This window comes from Chamaea fasciata, unplaced genomic scaffold, assembly GCF_029207755.1.
Source record: "Chamaea fasciata isolate MVZ Bird 193981 ecotype frontalis unplaced genomic scaffold, bChaFas1.0.hap1 SCAF_10, whole genome shotgun sequence".
Taxonomy (NCBI): domain Eukaryota; kingdom Metazoa; phylum Chordata; class Aves; order Passeriformes; family Sylviidae; genus Chamaea; species Chamaea fasciata.
In genome coordinates, this window is record NW_027094095.1 from 11,879,338 (window position 1) to 11,902,982 (window position 23,645).

A 23,645-nucleotide genomic window follows, 5' to 3' on the forward strand; every position below is an offset into this window, starting at 1 on the left:
CTATTCCACTGGGCATTCACGGAGCCTGTCTGCCATTGCCCAAGAGAATGTATAAAGTGATGAATGGAAAATTAGTTATTACATTATTTTATCTAGGATCACTCAGTCCCTTACAAGGAGTAGGTCTTAAGCAAAAGTACTTTCAGTGTTGGTTGTTTTATTAGCCAGTAGTTTAGTTCTTCACCTTCAAAATTTCAAGTGCCACTGGCAAAAGTGTGTAAAATATGACTTTTTGGTCTTAGCTTTCTGGAGTGTTTTTAACCATCTCTGTATTGTATTTTCATAGGCACATCTTCTTGTTTGATCTAGCTGTCATTGTTTGCAAACGGAGAGGGGATAATTATGAAATGAAGGAAATAATAGATCTTCAGAAATACAAAATTACAAATAACCCCACTACTGATAAAGAAAATAAGAAGGTAAATATTTGTCACTAATTCACATAAAATGTTTATTTTTAGCAAGAATTTGAAGCATTTTGTGGGAGTTTAAAATGTAAATACAATTTCTTTAAGATGTTTTTCATTTTAAATGTAAGCTGGAGCGAATATTTAGAACTTTCAACTTTGTTTATTTTGAGGTAATTAAAATGTTTGAGTAAGTCATTCGAAGGGAACACAATAAAGTGGTCTTACTGTTCCCAAAATTAATGAATTAAAGAATATACAAATGCTTTGTTATTTTTAAGGGGTTTTTTTCCCCTTTCCTTTCTTCATAACTGATGACTTTTGTATTACCAATCTTCTTATGCAGTGGTCTTATGGCTTCTACCTCATTCATATCCAAGGTGAAAATGGTTTAGAAGTTTATTGCAAAACTAAAGACTTAAAGAAAAAATGGCTTGAACAATTTCAGATGGCTCTGTAAGTATATATTTATTAAGGTAGAATCACACTCATCACTCATGTAAAGATTTTGCTTGAATTATACTGAACTTTTTTCACGTTTTAATACCGTCTACTTATCTATTTTATTTGACATTCTGAGAAACAACTGATTGACATCTTCATCAACAATATTTCCCTGAAATTCCTCTTTGAAAAGGAAGAGGGCACTCTAGGCTACATCGTATTTTCCTACCTTGCTGCTAAAACTGTTTTAGCAATGCTGTCTTAACCAAATATGGGGTAATACTAATTATATTTACAATAAATATCTATCAGAATAGTGAAATTTTTTCACATCCCATTTTAATTTTGACTAATTGAAGTATGTTTCTGAAAGGTGATACTGGTGGTTTGGGAGCAGATCCTGGCATCTTTCCTAGTGGCTTTTATCTAATTTATTAGTTAGCTGAATCAAGTTGCTTGGCATATTACACTTAGTTTTAAAAGGCTGATTTCCTTTGTATGTTTTAAAGTGAGAAGAGGTTGCTTTAGACTTCTTGAAAAGTAAGTTGTTCGGTTGCAGCACTGCAGATTACATTATGCAGCATGAACTTTATTTCCATTTCTGATTCTTGTCAGAAAGACAAACATGATTATTGACACCTTGGGTATTGTGACTAAGTAAAGCATGCACAAGGGAACTGGATGACAGGTGATGCTTGCTTTAGGGAAAGAAAAAGTGTGAAGGGGGAGTGAGAGGCTCCCAGTGAACACAGAGACACAGCATTAGCAATGGTCGGTTTGGATGTGGTTGTAAAGGGGTGTGGATTCAGGAAAAAGGCTATCATGACCTGATGTGAGTGAAACTTCCTCATAAACTATACAGGCTTTTTAAAAGCCTCAGTATGAGGAGTGTTAACGATATAATGGAAACATATAGAAGGAGAACCTGAGCTGGACAGATATAATAAAGCCTGTTTACTAGGTTTCCCACCTTGATGATTTTTATTGAAGGCAAAAAATGGCATGTGTTTTGGCAAAAATTTCTGGGTGGCATAATTGGGGATGGAAGGAGGTCTTTATTTGCATGTGTGCCTTTTTCTGTCCCTCTGGTCTCCCTGCTGTGCTTTGTGTAATATCATAATTATATTTACTTAATACATGTGTGAGAAGTGAGGAACTCAGACTTACCAACTTCATCATTGTGACTCCTCATCACTCTTCAGACATCCTGGCCCAGTGCCCCAAAAAACCAAACAAACCTGAAGTCAGGCTAGGAGCTAAGAAGAGTGGGGAGAGCACTCTGATTTTTTTTCCCAATTCTTCCCAGCCATTTCTATGGCTGTGTGCAGGACCTTTCTCCCCTGCCCCTCCTCGTGTTGCTGTGTGTGTGCAGCTCTGCCCATGCAGTGCTGGGCACCAGCCAGCACTGCTCAGCTGTTGGGACTGTGCCTCTGTCCCAGGTAATTGCTGCTGCTTGCCTGTGTGAACAGAGCAGGCAGCACCTCAGTGGTTGATGAGTCTGTGTGCCATTCTTTCCTCTCTGGCAGATGGTCTTTGAAAATGGGTGGTGGTGCCTTGCATGGAAGTTTGTCCTTCTTGTAAAGCCATACCTCTAGTTTAACCTCCTTCCATGTGGTTAAGGCACCAGGGCTGGAGCAGCAGGATCAGGGCTGGGGTGCAACATGATGCAGTGGCATTATTGCTTTATCCCTTCTGAAGTTTTCATTGCTTATCCCCAACTCTCTCAAATGGGTTTGACTTCACTGTAGGTGTTTCCCTCAGCATCTCTCCCAAAACATACCTTGGCGCATGTAGCAATAATGATATTGTAATGCATGTTGAGACACAAGAGTATTACAAATACAAGAATATTTGAGAATAAACAAAGCTAAGCATGTTGAACTGTTGCTCAGCTGGCTCGATTTGTTGTTTTCATGGTTCTCATTGTCTACTGTGTAGATTAACTTATCTGCTCTAAAAAGTAGCCGTGATTGAAATTATGCTGTTATTCATTGCATTCAATTATAATTGCTGCTTCCATGGGCAAAATACTTCTCTTTACTTAAAAATTTTATGAGACTGCAAACCCAGCACAGTTGAAGGGGTGAATAACTTTGGGTTTTGATTATCAGAAATGATGCTGTTTACTGAGTTCCAGACAGAAATTTCAATGCCTTTGGAATAGCAGTGTGTTGAAGTCAGGTTTGTGCAAATGTTAAATCTAAGAACATCGTAAGAGACCAAACTAGGATCTCTCATATTATTTTTAAAGTAAGAATTAACCTTGTTGCTACTGGAACAATCTAAGAGGCATAATTATTTCAGATAGGTTGTAATTTCTCTTTTTTTAAGGAGGGGGGGACTTAGATATTTATACTGGTGTACGAAACAGTGATGAGAGTTTATTTGGTGAAAAAGCACCTATTACAGACATGCTGGTGTTGTTAAGATGAGAATTTGTCTCCAGATATGGGAAGCTTATGTTATTGATGAAGTATGAAATAGAGGAGAACACTGCTTTCCTGGCTGGACTTGATTTAGGTGCAGAGGGCAGGAATACATTAGGCATACTGGGTATGGAAAATCCCTACAGGAAGGCTAGATGAAACCCCAGTGCTCTATCCAGAGTGTTACTTTTCAGACTAGTAAATTTCTCTTGGAAAGCTAATTTCACAAACCTGTGAAAATATTCTACCTCTTAGCCTGCTCTGTGACTGTACTGTGTGGTGAGTGTTATTTTATGGGAGGTTGGAAATGCTGGGTTACTGGTCATAGGAAATTTAATAATTTGTTTTTATTTATATATTTTTTTAAAATTTATGGCACTTCTGTTCCTTCAGTATTTATTTGCTGTTTTCCTGAGACTATTGCTTTATTTAGAAAATATATAATACCAAACACCACAATTGCTTTTTCTCCTGAGAATTTAATGGGTGTTCTTGAAGTCTCTTCATACAGCACATCCTCATACAACAATGATACTGTGGTCTAGCTGCACTGAGCTTGATGCTGTTGACCTAGACACAGTACTTAGCCACAGCTGAAGCTGCTCATTTACCCATACCTCCCCCCAAAAAAGTTTTCAACCCAAAATTGCTGCTTCCTGGATTTCCTAGGTCACAATAAAATGAAGCAGGACACTGGGGCAGCATAGTTAATGTTGCAGTCAAGTTCTTAAAGTTGGAATTTTGGTTGGTGGATCTGTGAAGTTTTTGTAAAGCTGTCTGGCAGAAGCCACTGGAGGATGTTTTAAGAGGAGCCATTGTTGCAAGTGCTTGAGTTCTCCCTTGATGTGCCTCTTCTCTTGCTTGTGTGAATGGACATTCTGCATGCACAGGGAGAGTGTAACCTGCTTATTGCCTTGGAAGAGATGTGATGCTTAACTGTGACAGTGGCCAATTTGAGCAGTTGCCATTTTGTCCTTGGAGCTCTGTTCATAGCAGTGGATGAACCTTTAGCTGGAATGGTAAATAAGCATCCTTTCACAGATAGTGCTGCAAAGACTTTACTGTACCAGACATGGGATGTTTAAATTTTGTCTAGCATGTCAAATAGCACTGGTTTAAATGCAAAGTCATTCCATATCCAGGATAATATCGATATAAGTGTAAAACCAAATTATTGTTCCCATTTAGCCAAATTAGTGGCATCATGTATTAAATGAAAGTTTGTCAGCAATGTGATAAAGTGCATGGTTTATTTGCCATAACTAGGCCATTTAAAATCTCAAAAACTGATTGTGTGAGACACAAATCTTTTATATTTTCTACTAGCACATCCTGTCTAATTTCTTTGCTCCCTGTTGAAAACACCAGAAGAATCAGAACAAATATGTAATACTTTTATGTTATTCAGCTTATGCTAAAAGGTGGGAGTGTTGATTGATATTTCTCCCTAGAACACTCTTCTACACATGCTTTTTGGTTTTAAAAATGCTTTTTTAAAAAAAATAGTTGACTAATATTTATGTCAATGAATTTATGCTAACCATTCTTTATAAAAAAGAAAATACTCCTTGAAAGTTGAAGCATCCCTCCTCTATTGTAGGCATATGTACATATTCTATTCATATACCTCAGTTATATTACTACTTAGCTGACTAATTACCAGGCTTAATTTCTTATTAGAGCGCAACTGCTTTTCTCATCAGTGTTGAGAAGAATTTAAATTCTTCTATTTTCTCATGAGATGATAGAATAGCAAAAGAAAATCTGTTGATTGTTGCTATATCTGTCTCATGCTGACACTTAACACTCCCTTCCAGCCACTAAATACTTGGTGTGTAGTTTGTTGCTTGATCACAGAGTAGAGCATGAAGCAGGTGTGTGTTCTCATCACCACAACAGCAGAGATCTTTCCCATGAAAGTCTGCAGACTATATTTTCCCACTGACAATATTTGAATCCATTAGTGAATGTGACATATAATATCTTATGCTGGTTTGTGCTGAATTTATTTTGTCTTTATGTTGTCCAGTTTCCTAATTTAATTAAGCCTTTCTCAACTGGTTTTTGTAATTCACTGTAAAAATGACCGTCAGCAAACTTGACTTGAGTATAGAAACATCTTACACATAAATGCAATTTAAAGAAGAATTTAGGTTGGAAGAGGTGTGTGGAGATTTTTTGCTTCAGTCTTCTGCAAGGCTTAGGTTGCTCAGGGCTGTGTCAGCTTTGGTCCATGCTGGATTTCAATACACACAGAACCAATATGGTAAAGTCTCTTGCAACAGTGTTGGAAGACACCTTTTAATTAGGCTTTATTTAACTATTGCCTTTTGCCAACTAAGAAATTTATGGAAATATCTTGCAGGAAGAGGAACGGTTAAAATTTCACTTTCTGAAGTACTATGATTGTAGTTTCTGCTTTGACGTAGCTGAAATAGCTTTATTAATGTCACGTCTAATTAGTAATGCCTGAAAAATCAGTGGGAAACAGGTTCATTAGAGTGATTTGGGTATGCATTAATTGTATGAAGTTAATGAATCTGATTTTTCTTTTAAATACCTGAATAAAAGATTTCAGACATGAAAGCTGTACAGCCCTCAAAAAATAGTGGTTTTAGTTTTAATTACACTGTACTTTGTTTTGGGTCACTAGAGAATTTGTGCAGCAGCTCAGATAGAGTCTAACATGTTTTTGAAAAATTGCCACTTCAGTTTGACATAAATTCACACGTTTCAACTCAAGGGATGCAGAACATATCATCTGATAGTAAGGAAATAATCCTGAGATTCATTGATTATCAAACCTGGTAGATGTGTGCACAACAGTTTAGATTAGGAAAACCACAAAAATTGCAACCAGAGCTCATTGATTTTCTAGATTTTAAAGAAAACTAGTACAAGACACAAAGTAGGTGAAAAGTGTCCTCTTACCTATTCTCATTTGTATTTCCAAATTCGCTTTGCACTCTTTGACTAATGACATTGGTCAGATTCCACTCAAATAGATCTGTTCCCTCAGATAGTGCATTAATAATGCATGCGCATTAAGCTTTCTTCTGAGAGAATATTTGAGCTCTGACATATTGAACACTGACATATTAAATTAAAGGTTTCTTATCAGAGCACCTTAAAAGCCTTAAGATGTCTGCTGCATTTTTCAAATAACCTGCAGAGGTGTTTCACGTGTACCAATCTCACACAGGTTACCAAAGTGATAAACAAACACGTCTGCTTGGGGTTTTTTCATCAGTATAAGTATTGCAGTACTGCAGAAATGAATGCCAAGTCCATGTCTGTTAAAGAAGAATGCTTGCCTGTTCTTTGCTGTGACTCCCGTTGGTTTTGATCAAATGTTTTTCAGGGTTATAAGCAATCATTCACAACATATTTATAGTTAAAATATGTCTTTAGATTATTCCAGACACAGCAAGAACTGTGTGAAGATGCTAGATATGATTAAGAGCAAGCACAGTGTAAGGGCAGTGTAAAATGTGTAAGCAAACCAGAATTTATGAAAACATTGGGTAAACACCTGAAGATGATAAATATACTTTGGTGTATGTCTTCCAGTTCACAAAACCCAAAAATATCCCAATCCTTAAGTTTTTACAACTTACCTTACAATATCTGAGGAATATTACTATAAAAATTAGTGCTTTTTAAAATTCAGTGAAATAAATTTGTAGTGATGCAACATCATAAAAATAAAGTACCACCATCTTAATATTGCCTTTTTTTTTGTCCAAGGAGTTTTTGAGTGTTAAAACATAGAATGCTGCATAACATGTTTGTCTTGATACTCTGATTATATGAATAGATGTTGTAGCTTCTCCCTGCAAATCAGTTACCTTTTTCCTTAGCACAAATAGGTATTTATCCAATAATTTGCACGAATCCTGTATTTTCAGAGTTTTTGACTCCAAAACACAGATTTTTCTTCAGTTAAGTGTGAATATGATAAAATATTTAAAGCTTATCAATACAAGCAACTTAGTAAATTTGGATTTGTAAGACTTAGGACTTTCACAAATAAGATTCAGCCAGTGAATATAAAAGTATATAAAGTATAGATGCTTTTGATTTGCAAATACTGATGTGTGACAGAGCTTTGTTCCTATCAGGTGGCGTTCAAAAATGTTATACAGGAATAGATTAGCTGAAAGCAGTTCACCTCCCATGCTTTTTGGGGAAGTAGACTGATAAAGAAGAAAGGAAGTCATTGTCTTGTTTGAAACAATGCACTATGTTTCCAAAAAGTTAACAAGATAATTTCCTTGATCTCAAAAAAGCCACTCATCGTATGATCAAATAAGCAAATTTCCTAGCAAATTCTTAGAAGTTGTGTGTTCTTGATCAAAAGCCCAATTTACTTGTGATATGCTTAATTTAATTTTATAACATGTCTTCTTGATGAAGACTCTTTGATGTGACAAACCAGAATGTTTGACTATTAGCATATGGAGAACTGATTGATTGATTACTTCAGTAAATAGCATTTTCAAAGATGATTCTGAAATAACAGCCGAGCTGGAACAGAGAAAATGAATTAGCTGTAAGTAATCAGCATTGCTCCTGAGAAGGTAAAAAAGAAGCTGAAAATCATCCTTTGTGAAATGGCATTACTCACCTCTAGTGAGATTATCCCTTAGGAATGCCTTTTTAAAAAAAAAAACAACCAAACCAACAAACTAAAATCCAACCCCAAATCCTTGTAAAGATTCAAAAAGGAATACTTATTTGTATTTTACTTATTTGAAAATTACTCATTTGTGACTTTCTCTTTGCCCTCTTACTTTGTTATTGCACAAATGCCTTTCTATTATAATGACAGCATTTTGTGTGACCAGTTGAAATGGTGATAGTTGCACCAAGCTGAAATGCTTTGAGTGTAAAGTAAGCATGGTGCAAATGTAAGGCTGGCTCTGTTTGTAGGGACTGGCATCCTAAGGATGAATCTGCTGCAGGCAGTGAAGGTGAACATGTCTTGGGACCAACTTTGCATGAAATTCTTCATATGAGGTTTGGCTGAGAGCTTTTAGCCCTGTTTGACAGTAACATACTGTTGTGGGTGGGTTTTAAAAAATTTATTTATTTATTTACTGTCTAGGTAGCATTTGAATATGTGGCAATAGCTATATTTTAGTGCTAGTAAAGTTTGCCAAAATTTTCTAAGATGCTTAGTACCAAATGTCATGGCTAAATTTTAAGGTGCTTAAAATTTTGAAAGGAGGTCACTTTGGCACAAACTAGGAATTTTACTTAGGATATCTTAATATGTAATTTCTGTTAGCAACGAATATCTTAGAAATACTTACATTAGATCTGGGTTTACTGATGCGTTTTCTGCAGTGATGCCAATTATTTATACAGTAAGTAAACCTGGAATAAAAATTTTCAGTATCCAGAGGTATTAACCTGTGCCCTTTTTTTTACAAGCTACACTGCATGAGTACAACATCAGATTTCACGTCACATACACTTGAAAATGATCTTCAGTAGTTCGTGCTCAGGGTGTCCATGATTCTGAACAGTTCTGTATGGAGCATTTTAAATTATTATAGGCATAACATGGAGTGCAGAATAACATCAACTCTGAAATGCAAAGGTCTAACTTGAGGTTGAGAGTTCAGGAGAGTTCAAGGTATAGAGTTTTATCTGAGTTCCCTGTAGTATTTCTTCTTTTAATACTTAAAACAATTGCAATTCACTGCAGACTCTTTATCTGATACTTCATGCATCTCCTTATTTGTTATGCCTCTGGGCTCTCAGGTGGGTATACATGCAATAACTGTTCTCTAAAGCCAAGTTTTAATCAAGGGAAATGGCTATTCAGTTTCAAATATAATGCACTTCCAAAAAGATAGACATTTTTCGAGCACGTACATACAACTGGACTCTGCGTCATTTCTTGTGACACGATTGCATTTCTTGAAGAGACTGATGTGGGAAAATGATCTTTGAGACCTGACCTAACTAGCATTTCTGTGAAAAGAAGTCAAACCCAGAAATAAGAAGTATCATTAGAACACTCCCTAGCATGTTTTTTTTTCCTTTTTGGGGAGAACTGTCAACCCCAAAGAGTGGGCAGCTGTCTCACTGTACTGTTCTGCAGAGCCCATGACTGCTCAACAGCCTGTTGCCAACTCAAGAAATTGCTGTTTCATGTTACTCAGAAAACTATGGTAGGATTGCTGCCAGGGGAAAGAGAAGGCTCCTTCCTCTTCTCTCCAAGATGCTAGTGCCACTGAGCTACGGGAGACTGGAGGGTACAAATGGTACCTGAGAGGTTTATCATCAGTGTCCTAGACTGCCTTGGTTCAGGCAATGTTTACAAGGCCTTTGCTTGCTCTGTATTTAACAGCAGTGCTTTACCCAAGGGTATCTGGCTCAGCACCTGCTCGTGCTGATACCGTCTTGTTTTGTGGCCAATTCACTTTTTGAAAGGAACTTCCTTGATCCGTTTGCAAAGGGTTACTTTTCATTTCTCTTTGTGTGAAATCTTTCTTTTCCTTTACATGCATGGATGTGCTTCTTGTGTGCGTATATCTAAGGAATATCGAACTTTCTCAGAGTTTTTTTCCTCTCTGTAATACCTTTTTCGTTTCAGTTAAAAAAAAAAAAAGGTTTTAAAAACACTTGAAGTTTGGGAAGGAGAAGTTGAGTTGTTAATTAAGTACTCCAGAGCAGCAATAATTTTTCAGCATTAATTGAATTGTTTGTAGTGGGTTTAAGCAACACCTTTTCAGTGGCCTAGATCCAGGGATAGGAGAAATCTGTAAAGGTCTTAATTGCTGAAGTCAAGCTGGTATTGAAAAGCTGCCAGGGAAACAATTAAAAGAAATGGCCCTCAAAATACAGCAAGAACGAGAGAACTGGTCACTAGTGGAGAACAGCACTGGACCTTGCAGGTTGTTTAAACTGTTTCTAACTGGAAGCATTAAATGCAATGGTAAATAGATGTGTAATAGAAGAAAGGAGAACATTCCTGTGTGCTGTGTTCTGAAGTCTCTTTCCTTTAACTCCTTGCTGGAGATAAAGCCATAAGATGGTAGATTTGCAGTGCTCTCTGCTGCTGAATAACTTCTTGTTGCTTCTTGTTGCTTGTTTGAGCTGAGTTTGACATTCTTAACCAGGAGCCAAAGACTCCACGTTCTATTTGCTTCTACTCTTTGCATTTTCATAATGCCACTTTTTCTCTTTTGTGCACTCTTTTTCAGTAAAGGCCATGTAGTTTGCATTTTATTCATTTCCTATTTAATATTTAAACTCGCTGTAAGGATTTAATTAATATAACAAACATAATACTTCATTTTATCCCTTGATTATATTTCTGTTAGATTTGGCAGCCAGTAAGCTTTCAGTAGTATGTTCATGCAAGACAAACTTGAGACAATAGTTCTTGGTCTCCAAGGCTAATACTGAAATATCTGAAGTACTAAACATTCAAGGAAAGATATACTCAGTATAGAAAAATTTATAAAACAAGACTACAAGACTTTTTTCACTTTTTATAGAAATATATCCTTTCTGAAAATGAAGACTTAATGGGATTAATGGGATTTTAATATATTTATTTTCCACCTGGAAAAATAGAAGGAAGGGACTATATAGTAAGCTGTCTCTCGGTCTTTTACTTATTCTCTTGGGATACATCTGTAGTAATTGCTTATTTAGTAGAAAAGTTTGAGTTTTGTGGCTGGATGTTTAGTAGTTTTTCTGGTGCATGTTATTTTGTAAGCCTTACCTGTGTAGAGGAAGTTAAACTTAAGAAAGTACATTTGTGCCTACGCCCTCAAAGATGATGTAATTTGTTTGTTTATTCCAACCTGTTGTGGAAGGTACTCTGTATAGTTTTTCTTGTAGGAAACAAACATGAATGTAAGAATGCTGATAAAACCCTAAATTGTTGCTATAAGGCAGCCAAATGCCTGTGGTATTCTACTGCTCTTCAGACACATTCTGATTTAAATGTTTTCTCATCAGAATATGGTTTTGATAAGTAAGGAAATTACAGTAACAAATCTTATCTAAGTTGCTTGATACTAATGATGTACACCTCATTGCATATATACCTTGGCAACACTTTGGATCAAAGATAATCAAAGTTCAGATTTGTAAAATGGGGCATAGAACTTACACAGTTGGATATGTCAAGATTGCCAAGGTTCATTGTGTTGGTTTTTTTTTGTTTTTCTTCACTTAAACGTCAGGCTTTTGATTGTGACAAGTTTGTGTTTTGAGGGTTAAGCATGAGTTTTAAGTCTTTGATGTGTTATCGCAGCCCCTAGTGTGAGAAAATTGTAGTTAATACTGTTTCTTTTTTTTCATATTAACAATTATTTTTTGTATTTTGAGATAGGATAATCAGGAGAATTTATTCGTTATTTTATAGGCATAGGAATAAGCACCTCCACGTCTTGTCTGACAAGAAAATTTTGGGCTATCTATGTCATTACTCTGTGGTGTGCTGTGCCAGTAAACTAAACAAAGATGATTACTGGAATGGATTTTGTCTGCAGAAGTTTGTGGGGGGCGGTTGGTAACATGACACTTCCTGACACCATTTATAAAGGTGTTGCATTATGTGGGTGGGATGTGATTGGCCTATGATCAATTTACTCTTCTGAAAAGAACGAGTCAGTAGAAAGAAGTGGCACTGCAAATGTGGAGAGAATATTTTTAGAAGGGGAATATTTCATATGCACACGGAGTGCTCCAAAGGCTGATGATATGAAGGGCAATTGAATAAAATACGTGGGTAACTCTTTTCTACACTGAACTTTCAAAACTCTAAAGACAAAGGGACTGCTCAGAGATGGTTGACCGAAGAAGATGGTCATTCTGCCCCTGGAACAGCGGCTGCCATGGCTTGTGCAGAGACAAGAATTGCGTGTCCATGTGACAGAGACTCATGAGATATGCACCTGCAGGTCTCTGGCTTGGTGATGTAGCAGTGAATTGGTCCCAGTGGGACTAATATTCTGTAAGTAAATTGGAAAGAGAAAGCTTTGCTCAGAAGGCTCAGGGGCAGCCCAAGGACATTGCAGTAGTAGTGACTGGAGTAAATTTTGTTATAGGGTTCCAGCACAGTGCAGGAGGGGACACTTGTGGTTGTCCCTTACAAAACCTCTGGTGCTGAATTGAAGAGAGAATTGGAAAAATTGTCCTAAGAACAGATTCACATTGACATTTTGTCTCTGCTAGAGTGGGGAAGTTAAAACTGCCTGGGGAAAAAGTAGAAGAGACAAAGGGAAATGACTTTTCCCTCCCCACACTGCTGTTGCTCGTAAAAACAAGAGACTTTTACAATAAAATGAGAAACGTGTTCTGTGTCACTATTTACTTCAGATTAAGTATTTCTGGTGTATGAGTGACTTCCTGCTCTGGCCACTCATCAAGCTTGTTTGACAGCAGAAACAGAAAATACATTTCTTTTGCTGCCTGGGGCACCGCATTATAGCAGTGGTTGTGGTAGGAGAGACTGAGGAGTCTGCAGGAGGGCTTCGCTGTCCCACTGTGATGGTGAAGGAGCCCAGTGTAAGACCTTAAAATAAATTTTGTTAATTGCTTTAATACATTTGGATTTTTTTAACAATCATGTCTGGGTTTCTTCTTCTTCTTCTTTTTTTTTTTTTTCCTTCCTCCAACAGGAAATCCTTCTTCTAAAGAGGAAAATAGTATTAGGCTCAAAATCAATATTGACATAAGTACTCGGGGCTTTTTCTGTCTTGCAATATGCCTATGGGTTGGGAAGTAGAAGAGAAAAGAAGATTTGAGAAAGATGAAATGTTCTCTTTACTGTGTTGTGAGAGCTCTGCTCTCTCTTCTGAGGGTATCAGTGTAAGGCTTCCTTGCTGTAACCAAAAGAGCTTCTTTATGGTTGAACATGGCTATGAAAAGTTGTGTGCTATGACTATTTTGTCGTATGCATAGTAGGCATACTATATAATAGTGTGCATGACTATGTTGCATTATCAGCTTTAGTAGCTGTATTTGAAAACTCAAAACCTAGTATGTAATGATCAGTTTGAAATGTTTTGTGGAAAAAAAAATTCTATGATCCTTGTGGAATTTAGACATAGTCACAGATGAGTTGTGCTTAATCTCTAGTTGGAAACTTTCATATATTAATCAAATTGCATTATTTTTATGTCGTATTTGATTTTGCAAAAGAAATATATTGAAAACTAAAATATCGAACCCCTAGATTCATTAAGTTTCTGACTTTACATTTAAAGGCTTGATGCGCCATACATGCTGCTATAGTGCCTCATCTCAGGCTTGTCTGATGTGATGTGTGATGGGACTACAGAACTGGATTTGCCATAATGCAGCATTACTTATTTGGTAGCAGAATGTGCAAGAGTTTTTCTGCCCACAGTAGCACTGCACTAAATGTTCTTCTACAAAGCCTTCCTTATTCCACCTCTACATTTGCAGTAGACAGCACACATTGATTTTATATTTCTGGGGTTTGTTGTATCAGTAATTATCTTCCATATTGTGCTTCACTTTACAGCACTCTGTCTCCAGAGTAAGCATACAATTTCTTACTTTGCACTGTTCTTTTCAAATATTGGTTTTAATATAAAGAAGAATGAATACAGTGTATTATCTTTGTTCTGTTAATAGGAGGTATATTTTGAGTAGTTCATGCACTTCATTCTGTGTGGAAGATAGCCTGAGAGAAGAACAAAAGAGAATTTTTACATATGGAAGAAAGTTGTGTAGTCACATCCATGTGTTAAACTACTGTCTGTATGAGGTTGTGATTTTTTTTTCTTTTGATCCACTTATTAGTTTTGAAGATGGATTCTGTTCTAATTAAATGAACGGAATCTTTTCTTTGGTGTGTTCTTAAAAAATCGTCAGGTTGTTAGGTTTAATTTGATATGCTTTCAATCTCACGAGTCTTGCACTTTCGGCTTATACTTTGAACATAGTTCTGCAGGATGTCCTGGTCTTAACCAATAGGTCAATAAAAATGAGCTTTTGTTGGGAGTGAAGTACTGCAGCTTGTTCTAGGGATTTTTCTGGATTGCTTGGAGTGTAGCCTAAGAAATTTTGGCAGCCCTCTGGCAGACGCGTTATGAAATATAGGCTGTATCTAGTTAAGAGCCAAAAAATAATAATTCTTTTTCTCCTGGTTCATACAGTTCTCTATGAGATTAATTTTATCCTGCTACTGTACCTTCCTGCTGTGGATGGGCAGTATGCACACCTGTTTCTGTGAGCAGGAGTTGTGGAATTTACATCTTGCATGTTAGAGCAGAAAAGAGAGGGACACAGGTGAGGTAGTTAAAACAGTACTGATTGTAAGGTTATTCTCAGGCATAAAAGCAGAATTCCTTTTGCTTTTTGAGTACAATTTCATTTTCAGCAAGTTCATTTTCAGCAGGTGGATTTGAAGATTGACCTTTCTGATACTGGGTACTTAAACAGATTCTTTGAATGGTTTTTTGTAAGCCTTTTAATTCCATCCAATAGAGAGTGATGCTTGCATGGTTATCCATGTTTCGTTGCAGTTTGTGGCTGGTCTGTGTTTTCGTCTGGAAGTTATTTATAATACATAAGAATGTAACTTATAAGTGTCTCCAGCTTTAATGGAAGAATATGTAATTTTCTATGTCAGAAAAAGCTTCTGGTTTTTCCTTTGAGTGCTGTAGATTCTTGCATTCCTGCCCTCATGATTTTTTTTTCCTTTTTTAATTCCTATGCGTCATGCCTTGCTATTTTTTTGATAGAAAAAACAAGAAAAAGTAAAAAATTCATTAAGCCTTACTATATATATATATATATATATATATATATATATATATTCTTGTCTGATACAGTCTAGATTAATATTAAGTGATGTACCTAACATTTCAGCATTACTGATTTTGACAGTGTTAAGCTAGTTTGGGGATCTTCTTGAATTAAAAAAAAAAAAAGAGAATCATTGAAAATGCCTGTTCTCCCATTCAGTCTTGGAAATGGGATAGATGACAGAAAAAACAGAATAGATTACTTAATAAAATTTATATCTGAAAACAGTCACTGGTCCAACAAATGATGAGTGGGTCACATTTAAATTATGCTCCTGCTCTTAAAAGGGATCAATAGAGAAGGTAAAGAAAACACAGTATAGTGATGGACCAACACTTTGTACATAAATCTGATCTTTGGAAATAAGTCTGCTGGTAGTGTGTTGGTATCTTGGCAGTGTGAATAGTGATCTTTTATTTTGTTAAATTTACTGTGTGCATCTACAGCTGTGGGCACTGTGCAACACATTTAAAGAAGGCTAACCAAACCCCGGTGAATATTGTCCTAAATCTGCTGCTAATGTTTCCAAATATAGTGCTTTTCAGGCTGTGAGCTGCTTTTCCTTGTGCATTCACATAATAAAATATTGTTGAGAATGATCCTAGTTACTCAAACAAGAATAAAAATCAAATGTTTTGTTCTCTATTTATTGTGACAACTAAGGTCACAATAGGGTATATTTAGAGAAGTCTGCATAATACCATAATTCAGATTTCATTTCAAGGTGTTTGGTAAAGTCTATACTTCTGGTTCTTGTCAGTGAAAAGCATTAAAGTCTAAATAAAGCTACTTGTTTGTGGATTAAGATTTCCTGCTGTGAATGTTGCCTCATGTTCTAGATTTCATTTAATGCATATTTTCAAATTTTGTTTTTAGGTCAAACATCCGGCCAGACTATGCAGATACGAGCTTTCATGAGTTCAAAATGCATACCTTCAGTCGGGTGACATCTTGCAAAGTCTGTCAGATGCTTCTGAGGTATTGTAAAGGTTCTTTTGGGTGGTGGTCTCCCCCCTCCCTGCCCCTGCAAGGTCAGGCTGGATGGGGCTTTGAGCATCCCGAAAGGTGTCCCTGTTCATGGCAGAGAGTTTGGATAATCCTCAAGGTCCCTTCCAACCCAAACCCTTTCATGATTCTGTGTTGCATATTGCTGATATTCTGAAAAAGGAAGCCACAGCATTTTAGCAAGGGCATTTGAGTGTAGGTAGTGCCGCCTTTGTTAAGCACAGGAATGGAATAAATGAACTTCAGATTATGTTCCTCCTTGTCACACATTTTTTCTTCCCTTAGCAATGCTTTTCCTGACTAGTCAGACTGACCTGGATTTTCAGAGCCTTTTTTTTTTCCCAGTTTTTTTCTTTTTTCCCTCAATGCAATAAGGTCTAAGTAACTATGAACAGTGGTGCAGATTTCTAAACTTAAAAGTCAGGAGGGCTAATTCCTGACTTCGGAGCAGTGTAGTTGAGTTACTGGGTCTGCACCAACTGCTGCTGCTGAGGAGCGGCTGCCCTGCACTCAGGACGCTGCCTGGTTCTCCATGGGCCACCAGTTGGGTGTTCCCAAGTGCCACCTTGTGGAACAGAGACATTTAGAGAAATTAGCAGCTCCAAATATTACCTGAAGTGTCCATGATATAGGTTTTTTAAAAAAATAAACAAATTTAAAGTCTAGAATATTTTCCATATAGCCTAAAAACTACTTAATGCTTAAATATACATTCAAACTTACAACTCTCTTGAACTCATATTCCTCATTGTGCCTAGGCAAATTCCCAGAGAGATGAAGTGTAGAGCTGTAGTAGGAGAGATGCATAATGGTACAATTTCAAGTGTACTGTTCCAAAGTAGCTTTGGATTACATTGAAATGGAGATTATTATTCTGCTAGGAGTCTGAAAGAACTGTCTGGTTGTGATTTTTAAATGGCTAGTAGTGACAGAAAGCAGATGAGCTGCTTGTTTGTCAGCTGTCACTTTTTCTCAAGCCTTTAAGGACTATCGTTATGCAGAACAACAAATGTCTTCTAATACCTTCTGCCATGTCTCTTATGTCCTTTATGTGTGGAATTTGTCACCTCTAATGTATCACTACCTAATTTTATTTTACAGGGGAACATTTTATCAAGGCTATTTATGTTCTAAGTGTGGAGCTGGAGCACACAAAGAATGTTTAGGAAGACTAGACAATTGTGGAAGGGCTAATTTAGGTGGTAAGTCATTTTTATTGTTAGAATACCATTTTTAATTAGGACATAAAACTTGCTAGATATAATTAAGGTTTAATTTACCTCTAATTTGTGTTTATTGTAACATGCATACTTGTGAAACTACCATTTATAAGCACAATTAGAATTACATTTAGGATTCATAGGGATTTTTATTGCTACTAAATTGAAATGTTCCAAAGCAGGAGAGAACTGTTACAGGTTAAACCAAATTTCTCTGTCAATGTCATATACAACAAGGAATTGTTCTCATTTCAGTTGTGGACTGCTCATATGTAACACCTACAGCACAGCACATCATCTATCATCCTTGTGCTTCTCCCTTTATGTCTATGTCAATTTTCATATTTTCCTCTCAGTTCCTAAAGCTGTTTGTGTTGCCTCAGCTTCCTCTTTCATCTCTTTGGTTTCCATGGTTTCTGTCCACTCACAATATTCACAAAAAGGTGATTGATGGTTCTCTACTTTCCATTCCTAAGAACTATTTTTTTTTTCTTTTAATCAATTGCTCTGTGAATTTCTTCCCTGACCATTGTCACTTTGCACTTCCCCTGTTGTTCCACTCTTTGGGACCTTAAGGAATCTTTTGATTTCAACTACCATTTGGCCTCCCACAAGTAACTCCAAAAAATTGACATCTTCCTGTTCTGCTCAGTATTATACCTGTAAATGTCTTTCTGACGTGTTCTGACTGCTAATGCTCAGTGTTTGCCCTCATCCCTGGCCACCCTTCCCTTCCCTGTACCTGCTCTGTTGGTGGCAGTGAGCTCATACGCTATTGTCACAGTCATATAATCCCAGTGCCATTTTTGACTCTTCCCTCTGTCCAGCTTCTCAAATGTTCTTTTTACTTGAGATTATTTTGAATTGCTGTTGTGCTTGAAAAAGAAAAGCCATTGGGAGCACGTGATGATTTCTGGAAAGTGGAGTTTTAGATGTTGGGGAAGTTTCTAGTTATGTATCATTCTCAATTCTCTAAAATCTTCACATTCCTTTTCAGAATTATTTCGTAAAAATTTGTGAAGTTTCTCATGTCTCACATACATCACATAAGCTACTGCAACCTCTTCCCTTGGGTTATTTTCTTTTTGACATTAGTCTCTACAGTCTTTATAAAGTGCTGTTGCAGAGATACTCTCCCATTTTTGAATTACATGATGACTTCATCCACTGCTCTTTACTAAGCTTCAGTTTCCAAATTTTGACTCTAGCTTGTTGTTCCTTTCAACATTCTATAAGCTTGTTTCTGTCTTTGTCCCTGTGTGCATTACTTTTGATTTCTACTTGGCTTTTGGCTCTCTGTGCTAATTACCTGTCCCAATCTTCCAGGAAATCAACGGGATGGCAGGCACTGACTTTTGCTGTAGTCAGTAAACTTTTTTCTCAGCTCCTTTTCTCTATTGGAGATCTTCCTTGCTATCCTCCAAGTCTGAACCCTTTACAAATAATGTTTTGTAGATCTGGAAATCATACAAGCAATCACAATATTTGTGACTGAAACTCTTTTTGGAACACAGGCTTTTCACAGAACCTCCTGGTGATATTCTAAGGAAAATAAATACTTAAAATTATCTTAAAAATGGACTGTTTTAAAGCAATTACTTCAAATTAATAGAGTGGAAAAAACAAACACATATTGTCTTTTACAAAATAACTGTCTTTTGTGGTATAAACCGCCCCTACTTCTACTTTTTTTCTTTGTCTTGCTCCTTTTCTTTTAATCACTTCCATAGTTTTTATTTTAATTGGATAGCTGACACCCCAGGAGGTAGGAACTTGTCTTTCTGTTCATCTGTAAATATCTGTGGACACATATGGTGCAACATGCATCAGTAAGAATGACCATAAATGCCTAGATAACAAAAGGTCTGATTTCTTTTAATTTTCCTGCATACTTAAGCAATGCTACAGACTTGCTAGAGAGAACAAAGTAACAACAAATAACATTCCTCCTTCTTTGTAAGTGGAATAAATTATAATTTTAAAAATTCAAAGAAGCACAGGACGGTATTTTGGATTTTACTTTAAATCATCTTCCTGATGTTTGTAGAATTACACTGTACTGAAATTGCAAGCAACTGGGTTGCTAAGATCCTTTTTTGTTACGTGTTTTGGTTACACCCAGGTGTTCAGCCCTCTATCCTCTCTTCAGACTTTCTCTTCTCAGTCTGTTTTTTCTTCTATGCAAAGACTTCCTGATTTCTGCAGCTCCTATATAAGACAGGAGAGTTGTGTATCTCCAACCTGCTCTTGAAGCAGAAGGTCAGGAGGTGCTGGGCTGTGTCTTTTCCTTACAGTCGGCTCTTTGATCATAGCTGCAAAAACCAACCCTAAACTGCAGCTCTTGCTGTACTTCCCCTGGCTTTATCAAACAGTGAGCATGGAAAGAACAAGGGGTTTTGCTTACTCTGCTGAAAATGTGTCATCCCTCCACCTCAGGAAGGGACTTCGGCCAATGAGTAGGAAAGGAAATCCACTGTTTTTTCTCTACTGTTTTCCACTATTACTCTTTATTTGCCTTTTTAAAGAAAGAAGTATTGCTTGAGCGGTGCTGGCCATTCATAATGTGCACAGACCAAGGGAAGGTTTAAGGAGGAGTTTTACCAGTACTTGCTTCCCTGTGTGGGCCAGAAAGGGATGAGACAATTCAGACTCTCTGAATTATTGGTTAGTGAAACTTGAATGATTTTTTGGAGCTGTCCTTTAACTATTCCAGAGCTATGCTGAGAAATGAGGTCTCCCGTAAGTTATCTCTCATGCCTGCAAAGCTATGAAATGTTATGAAAGGCAGGCAGACAGAAAGATATAATGTAAAATTCAGCATTTTCACAGCGCTTTGTGGATGAAGTATGCTCTATAGGCACAAAATTCTAACACAGTTTTAATTTTGAATACTTCCCTTTTGAAATATTTAGAGAAATTATTTTATGATAAATATTTTTTTAGCAGTGTCATTTGCTGCTCCTGTGGGAAATGAGCAAAGGCTTGCACAGCAGAAAAATGCCTGGAACACTCATTGTATTGCTGTGTTTGGTGGGTTGTTTTGTTTTGTTGGTTTGTTCTTTTCTGCCCCCATTTTTTTTCTAGGGGACTATTACAGCCTTTTTCACAGGGTATAATGTAAACAAAACTGAATTATCCTTTTGGGAAACTGGACATTATTATTCCCCAGTCATGTGGTATTAATTATGGCCATAGACACGGAATATATATATCTATATATGTGTAGATATATGTATTTTCTGTTTAATGTGGTGTTCTGCTATTCTGCCAGTGCCATTCCAGACGCTTCGCAGCAAAGTGCAAATCCTCTGTGTGGTAGACAATGTCCAGAAATGATGCTCTTTGCTTGATCCTGTTAAACGTTGTTCCTTTCTTTTTTGGTGTCCGAAGAGTTTTTACATCTCGTTACTGTTTTTGCATGGCTTCCCTATTTGGACATGTCTCACTGCAATTCAGAGTGTTAGAACAGTGCGTTCTTGATGATAAATTATTTTGAATTCTTAATAGTATATTCTCTAAGTAGAACAGTTTCAATTTTTAAAATTATCTTTTTATAAGCGAAGTTTTTTCCATGTTTAAAATAAATTTCATTTCTATTCTGTAGACCTCTTGTACTTCTAGAGGCTTATTTGAGAAAAGGTGATCAGAGTTCAAAGCACTGCAGTGGGAATATGCCATTAGGTTTCTCAAAGGCATCTGAACTTTCCTCAGTATTTTCTGGTTTTGTAAAGTTTAAGGTTCTGTTTTCTTTATAAACCATGAGTAGATGTTTTTGCCAGCCTTTCTGAAATGATGCTTAGACCTTCCCTGAGTGGATTAAATCTTTTTAAATTTCTTTCCAAGTCGTACTTTGTGAAAATTCAAAAGACAGACATCGAAAGACAGATAAAACCTTTTGAATGACAAAATTATTAAGTGTCAGATTTAGATGATACACTTATGAGAGAAACATTGACAAAATCTGAAGATAAATTGCTGTGTTCTCATGCTATGCCTTATACAAAAACATATGCCAGTTCTTCAGATGTTTTGCTTCAAAGAAGGCCAGTTCAGCAGATTGTAGAAATTTTAGTGATAAAAGATGCAGAGTTAATCAGTTGAATTAATAAACAGAACAAAATGTTTGCATTTAGCCCTTGGGTTTTCTTGGTTGCTGTTCCTGCCCTTGCTGCTGTAAATCAGCAGTGCTGGTTGAAGTCTTCTGTGCTCATTTCTGTCATTATTGATTTAACAGGTTTCCCCCCCACCCCTAAAATGCTGTCCTGTACATCCTCCAATAGTCCTCTACATTTTCATATATTTTACTTTTCTGCCCTACCACTTAATCTTTCTGTGATTTGGAATTCTTGCTAATGTTCTGATGAACTCCTTTGAGTCTGATTGCACAATCTTAAACAGACTGTCTGAAATCCTTTAACACCAGGATTAGAAAATGGATGCACATATTTCTGTGACAGGCCATTTAAAAAGACATATGTGTTGTTTTCTCTGCTGGCCATGAGGGCATCTTCTCTCCCTTGCTACGTCTTCTGGCTTCTCAGCTGCATTCCTATGTCTTATTTCATGGTATAGAGCAATTTCACTCATGTGGTGATACTCTCCCTCTGCCTGGAAGAGTTTGTATCTGAGAATGCTTAAGACTGGGCCCTTGGCTAAGCAAGCATGAGTAAGATGCACCTTGAGTAGCCAAAGGGAGAAGCTGTATCCCTTGTTTCTCCCACTGTTATTGTACAGACTGTTCTGTGTCCCTTGCAATTTCTTCAGAGGCCTCATAGGATTGATAAAACAGTATCACTCTGCCCAGAACATACCGAAGAACTCCAGTCTGTTTCCTAGTCTAAACTGGCAGAATGAATTAATTTTTGTTTCCAGACTGGAATTTTTCCAAGTCCGTCAAATTATGTTGAATTAAGTATTCTCAGGCGAATGCTTGCTGGTTCTACTCACTATTGAATATTTCAATTAGAGAAACCTCCAGTGATTCTAGAATCTGAAAGTGTTTTGAATATTTTAAATATAGTGCCAAACCCACAGAATTTTCTTCTTTGTATTGCTTTTCCCAGGGAATGTTAAAGACATGTCTCATCAGGTCATAAATAGATTAGAAAAACATTAGCTGGACATTTTTATAGTAAATCTTACTTAATTTACACATGATTTATTTCTCATTCGGATAATTTCATTTGAAAAAGTACTGTATTTCTTTAGATGGAAAAGAAGTTTCTTCAGCTGTGAGATGAACTTAAAAGACAATGTTAGCATATGAATGGGTTAAGCTTAGAATTGCTTTCATACAGTAACCTGCATGCTCAATGATACAGTCCGTTCTGTTCATGTCCTAATTGCTTGCTACAGCACATTAGAGATTATGCATGAAAAGCCTGTGGTCTTGACATCTCAAAAGAAACCAGCAGCTTTCACTATTTACGTTTTTGCTGACTTAATCAATAGTTGCAAAGTTGCTGGCTCTCCTCCAAACCTCTCCTGTCAGCTGAACTGACAAGTAAATGCTCAAATCTCCCGAAGTTCATTGGAGTTACACCACTTTTTTTAAAAACTGTAACAGAGGTTGAACTGTATTGCTTAACTAATGATTCTTGCTCAACCTGAACAAAAGCTAGTTAGGGCTCTTGATATTTTTTCGGGTCCTACAGTGTGGTACATCTGGGTGACATTTCTAATTTTGTTCTGATTGAGTAATGACTGGCTAAATGACTGGAAAGGAACCCGTAGTCCCACAGCTCCTTCCAAGGGACTTAGTTTATAGTTCCCGCATTTCAAATATTTTGAGTTTTGTTTTAAAATAGAGAGGTGAGTAGCTTATCACATATACTTTTTATTTACTCTCCATTTAGTTAGCATGTAAATCCAGCTGCTCTGTTGCATCCCTGAAGAGCAGCTTATTCCCATTTTCTGAGCTGTGTTCCTTCCCTTATTGAGGCCAGATGCTGCTCCTCTTGCTTCTGTAGTAAAATATAATTATCAAAATGTGACCCAATGGTAATATGGCCTCAGTGGATAAACAAGAAAACCCCCCAAAATGTGCTGAACTGTGCCATTAATTAAGTGGCTGTCAGAACTGAAGACTCACTTGATGATTTCATTGGCACACCGGTGGTGAGCAGAAACTTGAATTAAAGTTGTTATGTGTAAAATATCTGCTGGTAGATATCCTCAGACATTACTTTTTTTTTCCCCCCTAAAAGCAGAAATGAAGGTTTTCTTGGTCTTGTACTTGTGTAATGTTAGGAAAACAGGTCTTTCATGAGGACATGACACAAATAGTTCAATACAGAATATTCTGAAATACAGGCATATTTACACTGTAATGAAAC

The 23,645-nt window shown here is 36.8% G+C and overlaps 1 protein-coding gene across 3 annotated transcripts in view; it reads left to right on the plus strand.

Moving 5' to 3' along the window:
* VAV3 (vav guanine nucleotide exchange factor 3) overlaps window positions 1–23,645 on the plus strand; it is a 149,073-nt gene that overhangs the window by 71,189 nt on the left and 54,239 nt on the right. For all 3 annotated transcript variants that reach the window (XM_066192329.1, XM_066192331.1, XM_066192332.1), the window contains exons 14-17: window positions 287–419; window positions 754–863; window positions 15,962–16,063; window positions 17,192–17,292. In XM_066192329.1, the coding sequence (XP_066048426.1) occupies window positions 287–419; window positions 754–863; window positions 15,962–16,063; window positions 17,192–17,292 (446 nt within the window). The remainder of the gene's footprint in view (window positions 1–286; window positions 420–753; window positions 864–15,961; window positions 16,064–17,191; window positions 17,293–23,645) is intronic.